The sequence below is a fragment of the Trematomus bernacchii genome, unplaced genomic scaffold, assembly GCF_902827165.1.
Source record: "Trematomus bernacchii unplaced genomic scaffold, fTreBer1.1, whole genome shotgun sequence".
Classification (NCBI taxonomy): domain Eukaryota; kingdom Metazoa; phylum Chordata; class Actinopteri; order Perciformes; family Nototheniidae; genus Trematomus; species Trematomus bernacchii.
This window is the reverse complement of record NW_022987739.1, coordinates 674,265-692,224: the sequence shown is the minus strand read 5'-3', so window position 1 is coordinate 692,224 and position 17,960 is coordinate 674,265. Positions and strand designations below refer to the sequence as shown.

Here is a 17,960-nt window from a genome sequence, read left to right as displayed (position 1 = left end):
AATTTGGGGGGAAAAAGTTACATTTTGAAAAAAAAGCAACGTTTTGAAAAAAAAAAAGTCAAATTCTGATAAAAAAAGTCAAATTTGAGATGCATTGTGGGACATGTAGTTTATGGGCAACGTGCTTCTGTAAATCAGCATGTAACCGTATAATAAACATTTTATATTCTTTGCAAGCTCTTGTGGGCCACAGAAAATGAAGTCACAGGCCCCCTGGCCTTGAGTTTGACACCCCTGCTTTACAGCATTCACACGCATTTTCAGCAGGAAATGCATTTTCTAGTTTGCTTTTGTGTTCCCATAACAACATGTCCAAGATGTCCATGTGCCAGGCTAACGCATGTGACGGAACTAGGTACATTTGGAAAGGTTTTTTTGGTTTGTTGCTAAAGGTAACTTTTCAAGCCATTTAAGAATAAAAATGCTTACATGACATGTCCTTTGTTAAACATTAAGCTGTCTTTGGCTCTTTTCTGCTGTAACAAATGTAAATTTCCCCTCTGTGGGACGAATAAAGGTATTCTGATTACATTTAACCTGTTGTGGAAACATTTCTTGATCTAATTGATATGAAACAAATGAGACAAACATCGCTGTGAGACTGGTGTCACATCGGGACATTAACCCAACATTCACAGTAAACCCAAAATGACATTTATGCACAATTAGAAATATTATTATGATCTGATCAGTTAATTTAGCTGATTAAATTATATTTAGCATATTATTATTTAGCAAACATATTCTTTATTCTTCAATTCAAAGTATGTTCAAACAAATGTAAACCAAAAAATCATCCTCATTCATTAAGTTATAAATAAGTTACTTTACCAGTAAAGCTCAATGTGACATATATGTCACATTTCAGATGTGACACTAGGGGGGGTTACTTGACAGAAATGTGTGTGGTCTATTTAGTCTAAATGACGTTCCCCTTAATTTTCCCAAAAGTAGAAATGGGTCTGGCTTCTTATGGGTTAAACGTATCTCTTAAAGGCATAATAGAACTACTGTATTATATGTATTGAACTTGTGCCCCGCTCGACTTACTTTTCTGTGGTTGACCGTTACTGTGACATATCAGTATTAGCCATGGAAGATAGTTTGTTTGTTTCATTCCTATGCTGCATCAAGGTTATTTTCATGTATGTACAGTAATTGTTTTTCCTGCACAGAGTCTTGTTGTGATGAGAGGGATACAGGTATTTCATAAAAGAACTTGCTCGCTGGAGAATAGCTACAGAATTTATATCACAATTTAATCGGAGCTGATCACAACTTGTCACAGATGATCCAGTCATCTCGATGCTGCTTTCGGGCTGTGAATAAACAACTTGTGTTTTACTTTTAGGCTGTCTGAAGGTATGGACAGCTATCAAAGCTACTATACATCACATTAAGAACGATGTACAAATGAAAGTCGGACACAAATATATAATTTAAATGATTTATTCAAGTTTGCAATGTTTTGAACAGGCATCCACACAGTCACCTACTTTGTCATTTCCGATACCTCCCTGTAAGCGTCACGATATCGACCTCTCACCCACAACCTCACATACGAGTACTGAATGTGCAGCAAAGTGATCTTAGCAAGGCAGATATAGCAAAAGATGAATGTAAACGACAAACGAGGCGATCGACATGTTTATTTCCTGGTAAATCCACAATGGGTCCTCAATGGACACGCCCCGGATTCATGTGACGAAAATAATAGAATGCCGCCAGTTGTCATGACTCAAGTTATACTGTAACACCGGTGTAGGTACCATATGTGTTCGGCCTACCAGATGTGTTCGGGGTCCGTTACGCTTACCAATGACGTCACGCATTGGCTGTACGGTAACCCAAGAGGACTTTTACACGGTCAAATTCCGAATGTATTGAAACTCCAGACTCAACGTAAGAGCTTGAGCCTCTTCGGGGGGTGCTAACATTTAAACATACACTTCATTCTTTACTTTGTCCGTTATTATATGTAGAAGATATTACTTTTTTCTCCGTCATGTTGTTTCCATAGCAACAACTTCAAAATAAATAAATCTAAATAGATGTGTGTTCTACACACCAAAATACGTTATTTGAACACCCCTCTCGATCGATTTACAACAAAAAAAATAGTATGGCCCGCCCTAATACACCAACGCAGTTTTTAAAGATATACATTTTTCAACACAGAATCATTTACCAAATTACACTATATCCAATCATTTTACGAGTCAGAAAATGCTATATGTTCATTGCAGTTATTGTTTATTGAATTAGATTACCATGAGCTCAACATAATTATGGAGAGTAGGCATACAAGTCCACAGCCAAGAAAATGTTATTTGCATTTCATTTTATTTATGAATATGGAATTATGGAATTCTAACACTGAAGTTTGTTATTATTTACTATAACTTTATTATAGTATTCGGGTACAGCCCTACTGTACCCGAATATCCGTTCGTTGGTGTACTATTTCGGGTTTCAATTTCGTTATTCGGATATTCGTTTTGTTTGTTTTTTCCCCGTTTTTTTTCAAATTGAATTTATTGAAATCTCCAATATCAACGTAAGAGCTTGTGCCTCTTCGGGGGGTGCTAACACTTAACCATAAACGTTATCGTTTACTTTCTCCGTATTTATATGTAGATATTACTTTTCTCCGTTAAACTCTGTCACGTTGTTTCCAAAGCAACAACAACTTCCTGTCAACTGCGCTAACTCTCCTTCAAAATAAAAGCATGTCCATACCGTACAGCCAATCACAATGCGTGACGTCATTGGTAAGCGACGGACCCCGAACACATATGGTAGGCCGAACACATATGGTACTGACACCGGCGGTCTATCCGCCAAAACAAACTTAAGTTTGTGTCAATCACTTGCACGTCACTTCTGGTATGATGGGCATTCCCTTTCCGGTTTGATTCTTTAGTTTGTTAAAGTGTTTCTGCAAATGTTCGGGAAATGTAAAAGTGTTTCGCATCTTGTTAATTTGTTTTTGTTAACGTTACATCGTTTTTTCTTTGGTAAAAGTGTTTTGCTTATGTAATTTTGTTTTATAAAATGTAAATTTGTTTTATAAAATGTAAATTTGTCTCAAGCTTTGTTAAAGTGTTTCACACTTTGTAATTGTCGATTGCACCTCTCAGCCACCGTACTCTTCTTTAGAGAAGACCAGGAAATGATGGATACACGGATCGTGTTCAAATCAATAGGCACGCAATGACTCTAAATAATAATGATCACGCCACCAAACACACATTCAAACTAAAGGAACCAGCCTGTTTGGAAAATGTAAGAAGTAGAAAGTTCAGGTATTTGTGTTCAAAATGTAAGAAGTAGAAAGTACAGGTATTTGTGTAAAAGTAAAAAGTTGTCAGAAAAATAAGTAGTGGAGTAAAGTACTGATACCAGAAACATGTACTTAAGTACAGTAAGGAAGTATTTGTATTCCACTACTTCCCACCTCTGCCGGTAACAGAGAGGAAGAAACTGCAGCACACTCATGTAAATATATTAAATAACCCAAACTCAAATACGTATGTTCATTCAACTGATCAACGTTTTACCTTGTTGTGATATCTTGTTTTAACAGTCACTTATATAATGTTATTTTTAATTCTATTACCCTCGTGTGAATCTGTGCTTTCCGGATTTTCACTCTCACTCTGTTGCTGCTTTAATCTACTGAATTTCCCCACGAGGATAAATAAAGCTCCGTCTTATCTTATCTTAAGTACCTCTTTGAATGTAAAAGAAGCATTGCAAAATAATAATACTAATAATACATTTCATTTATATAGCACGCTTTAAAAACAACATCATCTCAAGGTGCTTCACAATGCTATAAGGAGAAAATAATAAAACAAATAAAATAAAAAGTTATCTAAGGAGCATATTGAATAAAATATGGTAATATAAAACTAAAAAAAGGTTAAGAGCATAAAAGGTTAGAATATTTATTTTTCTGTTTTCTCGTTCAACAGAGAAAAACTATTGATATGGAAGTACACAGACTCAACAGCAGTGCATGTCTATCAAATTAAATAACCCTAAAAGAAGTACTCAAAAGGTATATGTAACGGCAAAAAGGAAACGCACACAGATTGTTCATTTGCATCATGGTTTTATTTCTTCCTTTACAAGAAAGAATCAGTATACAGATTACAGTACGTCTCGATGCCCAGCATTAGACTTTCTGTCCATTATTTCAGCCAATCACTGCGAGTCCTCTGAGGATCACAGTAAACATGGTGCACGTAATGCAAAGGCCTTGGTAGGTGATCGTGTTTTAGTCATAATATGTAATGGCATTTTCTAAATTGCAGCGTTAAATAAATAAGACCTGAGTTAAATAAAAACTAGTAATGCTCTCTCCATGTTTCAACACAAGTAAGGCCTTTTTTTACACAAATGGAAATTCAACTCACTTATACACATTTCTTTTAATAAAATGACTACATTCAGAATGAGAGCACAAAAAGGAAAAAAAGAGTTTCCCTAACAACTGTTCACATGAAAAAAGTGCCCGGTTGTTCTTGTCGCCATGTTTTCTGTGGAACAAGAAGCCTGTAGTGTTCTCTGTTCTCAGCACCGTGAGGAGGAACCGACAGGATCCACTCCAACTAGAGTCCAAGAGTTTTTATATTTCCTTAAAGTTACCGTATCCGGGTGAAGAGATTTAAAACTGAAACAGATTCCTGAAAAAAGAAAGATGGTAAATTGCTTTTAAACATATAAGGGGGTGTTTGATTAAAGTCATATTTCAGATGTTTTAAAATGGGGTTGTATGAAGACCCTAGTTTACGAAATCAAAACAGAGTTACAGCACGGAGGATAAGCAATGTACTGCTGTGGATGGGGAAAGCAGCAAAATATATTTAGCCACCTAAAAACATACTGCCTACACTACAAAAACTCGAAATCTTGCCAAGTATATTTGTCTAACATCTAGTCAGAATATGTCTTCACACCTGATACAATAACTTCAGAAGTAACACTGCAGTGAGATATCGGGTCTTGATTTTAGACAATGCATCATCCTGTTAAGTAAATCTTTTTTTTTGAGTTGTATCTCAGATGAAACACATATCTTTTTACATATTTATTAGAAATGACCAACTAACATCAGAAAACAGAACACTTTTGAGGCTTATATTGTAACAACATTTCCTGTTTCTGGTCAAATATAGTTCAAATTGAGTTCTCCCAGATAATTACAAGATCTGATTTATCTAAATATCCCTTCTTATTTCAAGAAATCTTACCAAGCTAATTTTCACTTTTTCAGATTTTTGTACTTATTTCAAGTGAAAACAGCTTGTTTTCAATATTGTTTAACTTGTTTTTGGGGCAGCATTTTTTCCAGTGTAAAAATAAAATCTATTTGAGTTTAGATATCTTTAAGATATTTGCACTGCTTCACGCTGAACTCTCTTGAAAGCCACCAGACTCCATCAAAAAAAGAAGCAAATTAACCCGAGGGGTAAACTGGTTTACTGCTGCATCGATTGGTTTGCTTACTGTGTGACTTTGGTGCATTCAAATGATACCTTTAGAAGACACAAAACAACACAGGGTAACTAACCCATTGAGGCAGCAGATGACCAGCAACTTGCGAAGATGAACTCACTGTTTTTGTCAATGGATTCTGGTGTCTTTAAAGGTCACCTATTATGCAAAATCCACTTTTTCATGTCTTTTCTACATCAACATGTGTCCCCTCTGTGGAAAGAGATTCTGAAAGTTTCAGCAAAAAAGATTCTCTCTCTTTTTGTCCTGATCCATTTATATAAAAACCTGTCTGAAAATGAGCTGATCAGATTTTGGCCACTTTATGATGTCATAACGATGTTTTGGCTTGTGTAACCATTAGCCAATCACCAACCAAGGGAACCCCCCCCCCCCACCTTATCACCTGAATCTCCTCCTAGAGCAGTGCTTCTCAAACTTTTTCAGTAATGTACCCCCTTTGAAACATTTTCTCAGTCAAGTACCCCCTGACCGACCCCGACATTTTTTGATCGAAAAAGCCTATATAAATAATTACAATATAGTGATGTTCCCTCAGTGTGTGATTTATTAACTGCTTCGTGCATGAATTACAACAAACTAAGGATATTTTCATTTTATGCATGAAAAAAAATAACGTTTTTATAAAACAGGTTTTTCCAAGGAGTTTTTCAACTGAAGTAATATATGTTTAACAAACTAATGAACAAAATGATATATTGTGAAAAACTATAAAATACAATACACACATTTGTATGAGGACCCCCTTGGTGGTTCTAGGAATTTTTTATATAAAATTGTGTTTTCTATTTAACTTATTGTACTAAGATTATTTTTGTAATCATGCATGGTATTTTTTTAATTAACCTTTTTTTTTAAATCTCACGTACCCCCTGCAGTACCCCAACGTACCCATAGGGGTCCGCGTACCCCCATTTGAGAACCACTGTCCTAGAGCACCATTGTGTTCTTTTTAACCAAATATCTCTCAGAGGGGCGTGGGGAGGGGCTCCTTATTTTCATCTAAAGTAACAGACAGAGAATCAGCACTTTTGAAACAGGGCTGAAACAGAGGGGATTATGGGATGCTACAATGATCTGTTTTGAGACATGTATTGTATATATCTGAGACCTAAAATGTATTGTTGAAAAAGAGAAAAATAGGGGACCTTTAAAGCTTCAGTTCCACATAGAAAAAGAGACTTATGACAGCAAGGTCAAGCGCAGAAATGTTCTAAATAGAAATATATATTCTAAAACCTCCAAACTCTCCCTTTATCATCCTCCTCACCTTAGTTGACCTGCTTTTACTGAACACGTTCCAGAAGCGCAGCGTCTCGTCTCCCGCTCCCGTCACGATCGCCTCACCGTCCGGGGACATGGCCTGATATTTACAAAAAGAACAAATCACAATATGTTTCAGAAAATACGGCCAGCTTTTCCATTATCATGACCAAACAGCCACGTCATGATTCTCATCAGATATCAGACACACACTGACCAGGTAGAGCACTCTGTAGGAGTGTCCTGTGAGTTTGGCGACCTGAGTGAGCGCCGGATATTTCCACACCAAGATCTGATTCTGAGAGTAGCCGTGAGTGCTCACCTGCAGGAAAAACAGGACAAATGTATGATAAAAGTCACCATAAATACATTCTTAACACTAAAACACATCGATGTCACTGCTGCAAACTAAAAAGACCATGAGTAAACATTCATGAAGATCCTCACAGAATATAAACTATATTTTTCCATGTATTCAATGATATGCTTTCTCTGTGTATTTACAGATATGACATCCTGCAGTGTTTGTTCTGCCATCAATACATCGTGTGCAAAAGATATCAAACAAAAAGCACCAACATTTCAGGAACATTTTCCAAAGTATTTCAGAGTAAAACATGGCTAAGCCTTTAATCTGCCTCATAAGAGGTTTATAAGAGATTGTAAATGAGGACACAGTACTCCAAACGTTTTCTTATTTTTTTACACAAGACAAAGCAATAATTGTCTTTTTAATTGCCACTATTTATTCAAACTTGTGAATGTGTCATGTAGCCTGTGTTATTACAGGTTCACAACCAGGTCCTGAACCGTGAATATGAATTGTTTCCATCAAATCGGAGAGACAGGGTCGCATGGTTTAAAAAAAGTCAGACTGAAGCTTTCTGTTGTGCACCAGTTAATCCTCAAATTAAATACAGAGCTCAACCCCAGATCTAATAGAGCGGTGCAGGGATGACGTATCTTTGTAGGCCGACCCGGAAGTAAGCTGCGCATGGGTTCCCTAAACAAAAAAAGCAACAGGATTTCTCCATAGGATTTTGGAATATTGTAAAAAATAAGGTCTGTGGAAAACGAACCTGTTTTGCACGTTTTGTTCAGTCGGATAATCTCCACATGTCTACCCTACTTTTATCATTTTTGAATCATAAATCTAGTCGCCAGAAGCAAAATGCTAACGTTATGCTATAAACGAACTACAGCCGAGTACAGCAGCACGACTTCAACGTCACAGCAACTTAAGATCCATATTCAAACATACACATAGAAAATTGTACAAGTTGAAGCGTTTGTTTGAACAGTTTGCAGGAGGCAGGCACTTGCTTTCAAGCAGAACAGGGCAAACAAACTTAGCAGGAGTGTTTACGTGTTCGGCGTAATGACGTACAACGTCCTCGACAATTTCTGTCACTTGTTAACAACCATCGTTTTTCAGACACGTCAACTCTTCAGAAATCACCAGTGGGGTCACTGCTGATGGATTTAATGTCGTAGAACAAAACGTGATCCGTCTCTTCAATGTGTCTCAACCACAGACCTTATTTCAGCTATTTTCCAAAATCCTAAGGAGAACTCCCGTTGACTCTGAGACGAGGGAACAGGAAGTGGTAAAATGCTAACTCACTTCCGGGTTTTAGGACTCGTCACTGTCTGTTAGAGGGTCTTGAGCATGTTAAATGTCTGTTTCCTTGTACCCTGTCTTATCTATTTGTCCTTGTTGATGCTGCAAATGGAGCTGCTGTGATGCAGGAAACACTTCAGACCTGATCTGACACTAAAGAATTATCATATCCTATGGTGTTACAGTGCAGTGAGTGCATGGGGGGGGGGTCCCTCACCAGCTCGTTGGCGTGCTTGGACCAGGCCAGGTTGCAGACCTGAGAGCTGGTGTCCATGCACTGCAGCGGCTGGGAGGTCAGCGTGTTCCAGAAGCGGATGCAGCGGTCGGCGGTGCCCCCCCCGGAGGCCAGCAGCCCGTGCTGGTGGGGCGACCAGGCGATAGCCTTCACTGCAGCCAGGTGGTCCGTGTAGGTCTGCACCGGGCTCAGGGACGAGTGGTTCCACACCAGCAGCTGAGTTAATACAACACAAAGAAAGCTTTATTTATACAGCACCTTCATACACAGGCTGCAGTGCTTCACATACAGACAGGAAATAAGTAAGGATGCACCGATTAAAAATAAGTCAGAATTATATTTTGTCTTGTTTTATTTAAGTCCAGTGTTTATTGATCTCTTTTTGTTTGGCTCTGTCCATGGATGCACAGGAAGAGGGGGTTATGTATTTTCATTTTTGATTATGAAGCACATTTTTGTTAACTTCTTTTATGCATGTTTTTTATGAATCTGTTATTCCATTATATTTATTTATTGTGTTCCTGATGATGTAAAGCACTTTGAATTGCCTCTGTGTCTGAAAATGTGCTCTATAAATAAACGTACCTTACCTTATAGTAAAAATGTCCTACAATATAAAACATGCATCACAGTTTTCATTTGTAAATAGTCGACTGGACGGTACCTTGTTGTCGTTGCCCCCCGATGCGAGCAGCTGATGGTCGGTGCTCCACTTTAAGCCGCACACTTCCTGTCTGTGACCCTGTAGACGCCGCTCTGACTGCAGGGGGGGGGTCCGCATGTCTCTCTGCAGGATCATACGGTCACGGCTCCCCGAAGACAACTGGTCTGCGTTCCAGGCTAACGCTCCTGCACACAGAGAGAAAGCTGCATTAATGAAGGCCCTGCATTGACCTTTGACCCCAGATACATCTCCACATGTCCTCCTTCTTTATTCTACTTCTTGACCCCTGCCACCTTAAATCTGAGGTTGCGGGCAAGATGTCAGTTTTGCTCAGGAAGGTTCCGAACGACCCCGAAGTGTCAGCCATGTTTAGAGCTGTTCTGATTCTCTAGGTGATAGGAAAGGAGCTTCAATGCTTCCTTTATTATCTCCTTTAGGACACACTTGACAATCCTTTCACAAAAGGAAAGGAGATAATACTGTCCCACAATTCTTTGCGGCTGCAACATTTAAAGTGAGGCAACCGTCGGTGGTTCACAGAAACAACTGATCGTGACAGAGGATTGTGAATCATGTGAGTTACGCTGCTTATTGATCATTTCACAACTTATGTTTTAAACTTTGTGCTAATTTGAGATGAATAAAGAATATCTAATCTTATGAAGTAAAAACACAGACTCTCACTCACCGACTCTCGCCGTGTGTCCTTCCAGGGCGAAGAGTTTCTTCCCAGCGCCGGCATCCCAGATCTGAACGAAGCCTTTGTGAGTCCCCACCGCCACCAGGTTCCCCTGAAACAGGAAAATACATGAAGTCATGTGACCGTGCTGAAGTTCCTTTATAGCCCAACATTAGCCGCCTTTAGCTTAGCGGTTCCTTTATAGCCTACTGTTAGCTTTTTACTTCAGAAATCATAAAGTGGTGTTAATACGTGGAGATTATCCGGCTGAACTAAACGTATAAGAATCATAAACGTTTATTTGACACAGAGATAATTTTTCTGCAATAATCCAAATCACATGGAGAAATCCCATTGAACTAGGGAGATGCTGCCTTCAGGCTCCAACACAGAAATACGACATCACTGCACCACTATATACAATTCATTCATTTACTCACCCTTTCGGACCAGCCAACGGACGTGACTGAGTCTCCCTCCACCGACAGATCACACAACCGTGTTACCTGAAGAAAAGACATATCAACCAGTGATTCACTTATCGTATTCATGCTGTCAAGAAACACAACCATACACACACACAGCAAGCAGTTAGAATCCCTGTTATGTATCAGCAGTGTGAGCAGTGAGCAGTACCTGGCTGGTGCAGGCGCTCCACAGGTACACGCAGGTCCCCAGCCCCACGCTGAGCACGTTCAGAGACGACCAGTCCACCAGGTTCAGGTAGAAGTCGTCCTGCAGCTCCGGAGCGTCCAGGACTTTAAACGGGATCTTTGAGATCTTTCGAGTTGGCTTCCTCGGCGAACGCAGCAGCTTCTGACTGCAGCGGGAGAAAAGAGCGACATATGTGAGGCCAAAATGTAAATGTACAGGTTATTTTAAAGATGCACAGATTGCTATTTTCTTGGCCAATTTTTTTTATCTTTCCAAGAACTGTAATCAATGCAGCAAACACACACACAATGTAGTTCTCTCAGTTCATGGAGAATACGATACGATAATATATTATTATCAGAAAGAGCATGAAGTGGTTCTTGCACCGAAGCAGCTACAACATCATTGGTGCATTTTTAGATTCTTTGTGTGCAGAACAACTATAAAATATCTAAAAAACTAATATGTGCTTTACCTTTTGTTGCTGACAGGTGAGAGGGAGTAGGGGGAGATGTTCGTGCTGTCGTCCGGTGAAGACCTCTTGGTGTTTAGTGAATACTGCACACACAAACACACAAATAGAAACCATCATTTCTCCATGAGCTTTGTTACAATAACATTAAACACTGAAGACAAACGGCACACAAACTGAATAGTAACATTCTTCCATTTGATCATGTTTTTTTAAAGGACTACAGAAAGCATTTTGTACGGTATGTTTGTCTGATCTGATATTGTTTGATGTGCTTTATCACATATAAGGAGTATGAGACGACATGTTCCTACATTAAAGAGACTTCTCTTCTCTGGGGTTGACGGCTGCAGTCGCCTGTCTTCGGTCTGAGGGTCCTGGATCTTCTCTATTCCCGCTCCCAGCAGCTCGTTCTTCAGCAGAGCAGAGTAGGCCAGCCCGTCTGCTGCACCATAACACACACACACACACACACACACACACACACATAAATATATGAAACACAAGAACACAAACACTGTGTGCACAAAAGGTGGAAATAGACTTTTCTCTTATCACTGGCTTGAGTTTGAATAATCAGTATACATGTATTTATCATCCTTGCAAGAATGGAAGTAGTCATCACATACAGAGCTGCATGGGACAAATAGTTCCCTGAATAGTGTCCTTCACATGCCTTAAATACAAGAGAGGGTGTTATTCAGTCACAAGATACATGTATACCGGTTCAAAGCAGTATTCAATGTTTAGATCAGATTAGCTAAGGCCCACATAAGCAATAAACATGACAGTCACACGTCTATCTCCATAGAGGCTGAATCATCATGTTAATCACATAGCTATCATATGCCTAAAACAGTCCGGATGCTCTTCTAGGTAATCAGACATCCTGTCATGTACACAGCTACAGTTGGGATACCTTTGTTGAGTACATTCAGTATTTTCCCAACATCTTTCATTTACCTTTGATGTTGTCTGAGGACGCATCCTTTGTTTTTCTGTTCTGAGTCGGTGACTTCTCATTTTCCTAAGAGTCACAAAGACACCGTCGTTAATTTGAGTAAAAACTAAAAAGTTCTCAATCATACAGTTATCTTTACCCAAACAAAGCGTTGTCTTAAGACTTTTATTTCATACGTTAATATGACATTTTCTATTCCAAAAGCAAGGACACAGACACACAGACACACAGACACACAGACACACAGACACACACACCTTACAAGTGATGGGAATTACGGCTCTTTGAAGGGAGCCGGATCTTATGGCTCCGTTCCTTTCCGAGAGCCGTTCAAAAGAGCAGTTTTTTTTTTTTAAAGTGGCGTTGGAGATTATTAGTTGACCCTGCTTTAAATGATATTGTGGCTTTATCATTGCCTAGGTTTTTGTTGAAGTGCATCCAAATGCTGCTGCGTTTTCGCATTTGGCAACATTTTTCACCCGAAAAACACGTCGTCTACCTGTACCACTGAAGAACGGCTCTCACCAAGTACGACTCGGTTCCCTTCGTTCGTACCAAAGAGCCGTTCAAAAGAATCGGATCGTTTGCGAACGTAACATCACTACTTCTTACATTGATTCTGTGGAAGTTGATGTTCCAGTTTGCCCCCGCTCTGGTGGGAATGAATCTGTCTCCCAGTTTGCTGGGTGAAGACAACGGGGAGCCGCTGGGAGTCCGACTGGGCAGACTCTGGGTCAGTTTCTGCAAAAACAACAAATAAATACAATCATTTTTTTTATGAATTAAGTACGTTTGGTCACTTTTCTGATCTGTTCATTTATAATATAATTTTAAAACACCAAGAGTTAAATGAACAATGACATCATTAAGGAAGACTGAAGGACTCACAACGGGGCTCAGGTTGTCGTTTTGAATGTTGATTTGTCGGAGGAGGCGATGTTCATACTCTGGATCCATCTTCACCAAAATCTAAAAGCCCAGGCACCAGGCTGGGAGGCTAGAGACCTGGAATACACACAAAAGTGAACAGTTTAGGAGAGACACTTCAGGTTAAAAATGTAAGTTTAAGCTATTTTTTCTTTAAAAGGGCATCCAAAATAAACACTTGAGTTTTGAGTTTCTATGTGTCTATTTGTCTGTGTAGATTAGTCCTACATTCACCAAAAGTTAAAATTAGATAATGCCACAACATACACATAAAAAACGTACTAAATGAATTGTCTGAATGCAAGTCATTAACTGGGAAAATATGTATTAATATTAGTTAGTGTTGTTTACCTTTAGTGGTTTGCATAATGCAGTTTACATATTACATTACATGTCACTTGTTAGACGCTTTTATCCAAAGCGACTTACATACTCAATACTGTGGACGATCCCCACAGGAGCAGTTTGGGGTGAAGTGTCTTGCCCAGGGACACAACGACATGCTGACTGCAGTGGGGTTTGAACCTGTGACCCCCTGATCCTGAAGCTTTTTACAGATGGGTTTGATCATTTATTAATAAAAGCCCAATAAATATCACAATGTAATACTACAAATAAGACCAGTTGGATTTTCTTGATAGCTGTGCCAGTATTTTCTGATTCACAGGGTGATACAAAGAGATTTCTTCAGTAAGACCATTTGACAAAATGTCCCAAAATCAAACCAGTATTTCGAAATTAAAACCTTGTTTATAGTGGGGTTTTTTTTAACAGGAGGGTAATTCATGCAAAGTTAGAATGTTTTGAAGCCAGAAGCCTGAAAACATTGATATAAACCTGTAACACCAGAGCAAAAAATAGCAAGTCTATCTACATATTTACAGTAGAAAGGACAGGAGCCACAAGAATACCTATTATTACATGTTTAAGATAATTCACCACAATATTACAGTAGCAGAAAACCTATATGGAATAAACCATAAAGTAAGAACAGATTAACACAACAATCCGTCACCATTACGGCACGATTTACAGCTATCTTTAACCCAGGTAAAAGCAACACATTATATATTTCTGAGCCTTGTCTCTGAGCTAAATGTCATCAAACTGCCTCTTTATTATAATGTTTGTAATAATAAGAGAAAGCTATGCTAACATAACTAGCATTAGCTTATGTAGCTAGGGGCTAATCTAGACATATTTGTAATAAAAACATACGTACAGCAGCGAGCCCGTGCCCAGAAACCAACACCGCCAAACAAGAGCAACAATCCGGGAGATTTCCGAAGATAAAGAGGAATAAATGTGAAGTTATTCACTCTCAGATGTGACATGTAATTCACTTTAGCTCAGGTGGAAATCACACAATGCATTGTGGGAGTTGTCACGTGACGTAGAGCTTCAAATCAAAACAAGGAAATGCGGCGCAGGAGGTTTTTTTCTCAACTTTATTAAACAACTATTCCAGTACCTCAGAAAAGGGCACAACAACATAATTACATTAATTCAAAACTGAGGGCATTATTAACAGAAAACAGAAAAGAAAACAGAAAATGTATAGGTTGTTTTAATTGCACATTTTCTCGAAGGCAGAAAACCGTCTTGAAAAGCTTTGTTTTTCAGAACTAACCAGAGGTGGGAGAAGTACTCAGATCTTGTACTTGAGTAAAAGTAGAAGTACTCAGATCTTGTAGGCCTACTTGAGTAAATGTAGAAGTACCAGAGTGTAGGAATACTCTGTTACAGTAAAAGTCCTGCATTCAAAATGTTACTCATGTAAAAGTAGAACAGTATCAGCATCAAAATATACTTAAAGTACCAAAAGTAAAAGTAGTCATTGTGCAGATTGGTCCATTTCAGAATAATATATATGATATGTTTTATAATGATTGATCATGAAAGTGTTCTCAAAGCTGGTAAAGGTGCAGCTAGTTTGAATGACTTTGTATACTGCAGGGTAGCTTGAGGATTTACTCCAGGTGGAACTAAAGTCTGATTTAACACTTGATTATATTTCACATCATTCATCCACATCTGTAAAGTAACTAAAGGTATTAAATAAATGTAGTGGAGTAAAAGTACACCATTTACCTCTGAATTGTAGTGGAGTAGAAGTACACAGTAGCATAAAATGAACATACTCAAGTAAAGTACAAGTACCTCAAAATTGTACTTTAGCACAGTACTTGAGTAAATGTACTTAGTTACTTTACACCACTGGAACTTACTACACTAAAGTATTGGAAGTATTTCACAACAAAGACTACAGTACAATCCTAAATATGTTGTAAGCAGTCTTACAGATTAAAGGATTTGATATCTTCATGTAACATCTTGTAAGTCTCTGATGTAAATCAAACTGTGTACAAGTGAATAAACTGTTACAATATATTATAGCGTCTGTGTTATTGCGTGAGTTGGTTGTAATGAACAATTATGAAACATAGAGGGCGTACTGGTTCTATTTTAGAACTGCAGACCCGATACAGGAGAGCACCGCTGGGGGTCCTGACCTCTATATGTATGGTTGGGAGGGTTACTTTAAGGATGTATTCTGTTATAATTACTTGTGACCTTAGAAAGAAGAAACCAAGATATTTAGGATCAGAAATGATTTTATTGATAGGAAAACCTGCCTTTCATGAAGCATATTCAGGCAGTAGCCTGTAGTGAAACAAATGAATGTGGGGCACAAACAAGAGCCATGGAGCAAAAGTAATGACACAATTTGCAATGAAAAACACAAAAAATAAAAATGTCTGAGCAAACATTTCAGGGGTTATAATTGCATTTAATCTGTGAACAAGAGCATGGGTAAGATTTAATATTTTTGTCTTAAATTCAGTACTTTGACATATCGTTTTTTCAGATGGTCTCAAAGACATTGCAATGTATACTGAAAGGAATGAAGTATAAATGCTTAAAGAATGAAAGGAGAGTCAGGAAAATGTGAGGAAGTCATAGGAAAAGGGAAACACTAGGAAAGAGATTAAGCAAGAGAAAAGTGTGGGAGTGAGGGAGGAAGAGGGGGGGACAGAGGGCGTAAGAGTGGAGAGGAGGAAGAGGAGGAGGGAGGGAGGGATGGCTGCTCATCAGAGGTAATGATGTAGAAAATCCCCCAATTAGAGCGTTTTCCTGTGTTGCAGGATGAGTTCAGAGCGAGGTCCTCTGACAGGCCGGGGATTAGCAGGTGGGCCGAGCCGAGCCTGAGCAGAAAGTACCGGGCTGGCTCCGCTCAGCTGGGGCCGCTCGGGGCCTCAAGCAGGGGCCACAGCCAGGGGTAGGCATGCGTTTAGCCAGGGCTCAAAGAAAAGCATGGGAAAAAAGGGCAGCATCAGATCAACGTGTAGGAAAACTGGAGGAGAGAGTTCTTCTTTACTCTGCAAACATCTCAAATGTTTTCTATTAAAAGGCAAGATTCAAGGCTTTTATTGTCATGTGTACATAGCTACACGGTAGATATATCAATGAAAATCGTAATTGTCCCATGTCATGCTTTTCCGGTTATTACCCGTCCCCTTGTGTGTTCCGAAGGTTTTTCTGCATGTAAACGGTCTGCAGAGTCACAACCCCTCAAAGTACACCCTGTAGGGAGTAAAACTCTAACACAGAAAATATCTGTCTATGCTGCCCCAGAACGCCTCGTTGGAGATTTCTCATTTTCCATTGTTTACTTTTTGGGTATAGTGACGTATTTCAGCTATAGTGACGTAACGTAACGTAATGGCTTCATCGTTATCAGGAAATGATCGTATAGGGCGTACACACTGAGCCGTTTGGCCCCCCAGAGCGGTCCGTTTGCAGATCTATCCACCTTGGGACCCGTTATCGTTTGCGGGGTCCGTTTCCACGGTTCCGTTACGGCCTCGTGTGAACGAACGGGCTATACGCGAGAGAAAAGTAGCAGATACAACCCGTTTAGTTCTCGTGTAAACACCGCCTGAGAAACCAATGTGAGTTTGGAAAATTGCACAATATAAATGAATTCTAGTAGACCTCAACAATGGAATTATGATCAGTAGAAATGGCCATGACATGGGACCTTTAAGTCACAGGCTCCTCTAACAGTGCAACACAATAAAACAGATACAAATAGTTAAAATAGTGCAAATAATACAAATAAAATAGAATAGAAATAGTGCAAGTAGAGTCTATATACAAGTAATTGGAATATGATATATTAAGAGAGGAGCCAAAGACACGGCAGCCATCATCACCGGCGCCTTCTTAAAGCTGCTGTTTGCACCTCTATGTATATTCTCCATGGCAGGTGACACATGCAGGAATAAACATTCAGACACATCGTTATAGAAAATAAGTTCTCCAGGAGAGTTGTGTTTTAATCTGGAACAATCTAAAATGGTTGCATAATTGTGAGCCAAATTGTATTTTTTGTATATCTGTTTACAACCCTGAATTTCTCAAAAGATAAACCATTTTTTGTTCAAAGCTTTCTTATATTTTGACAGTTGGAGGAAAGGAAAACCTCAAATGTTCTCTGAAGTGAGCCATAGAGGATCGTTGCTGTTGTTTGGAGATGTATAAACAGCAGTCAACATTCAGACTTTTTTCTCAGATCTAAAACATCAATAAACTTTTGGTCAGATCTCAACAAAAAAAATTCACATGTGGCCCTTATCCTCTTCTGTATGAGCCAGTTAGGCTTTTTGCTAACTCTTTGTAAGACCAAGACTTCTGGAAAATGTTACTTTTTTCTAAAACTATCTTTTATTTTGACAGTGGGAGAAAAGACAATCCTCAAATGTATTCTAATGTGAGCCAATAAGGAATACAGCTGCTGTTTTTACCTGATAAATCCATGAATTCATCAACAAATGTACTTTTTTCTTGTGCTCTTACATTAAATATCTCAACGCTGTAACCTCTTCAAATCTAGTAATGATGTTATTTGTGTTGTCCATATCTAACACAGTGTCTCAGCTCCTTGTTTCTTGCAGGCG

General features: G+C 38.9%; 2 protein-coding genes across 3 annotated transcripts in view; one reads left to right on the top strand and one right to left on the bottom strand.

The window, feature by feature from the left end:
• The window catches only part of LOC117496148 (NLR family CARD domain-containing protein 3-like), a gene marked incomplete at its 3' end in the record, with an annotated part of 682,747 nt that overhangs the window by 11,905 nt on the left and 652,882 nt on the right, over nucleotides 1-17,960 (top strand). The window lies entirely within an intron of this gene.
• LOC117495641 (fizzy-related protein homolog) lies at nucleotides 4,098-14,371 on the bottom strand. Of its 2 annotated transcripts, none has more exons than XM_034147044.1 (14): nucleotides 14,222-14,371; nucleotides 12,961-13,077; nucleotides 12,685-12,813; nucleotides 12,075-12,138; nucleotides 11,426-11,556; nucleotides 11,115-11,197; nucleotides 10,622-10,805; nucleotides 10,426-10,491; nucleotides 9,995-10,097; nucleotides 9,307-9,491; nucleotides 8,625-8,858; nucleotides 7,004-7,108; nucleotides 6,794-6,886; nucleotides 4,098-4,691 (listed from the first exon to the last, which is right to left on the bottom strand). In XM_034147044.1, exons 2-14 carry the CDS (start codon nucleotides 13,027-13,029, stop codon nucleotides 4,650-4,652), a joined length of 1,488 nt encoding a protein of 495 aa, XP_034002935.1. In that variant the 5' UTR covers nucleotides 13,030-13,077; nucleotides 14,222-14,371; the 3' UTR covers nucleotides 4,098-4,649. The 2 variants fall into 2 exon arrangements, with proteins under 2 accessions (XP_034002935.1, XP_034002936.1); XM_034147045.1 differs by having other exon boundaries at nucleotides 11,426-11,553.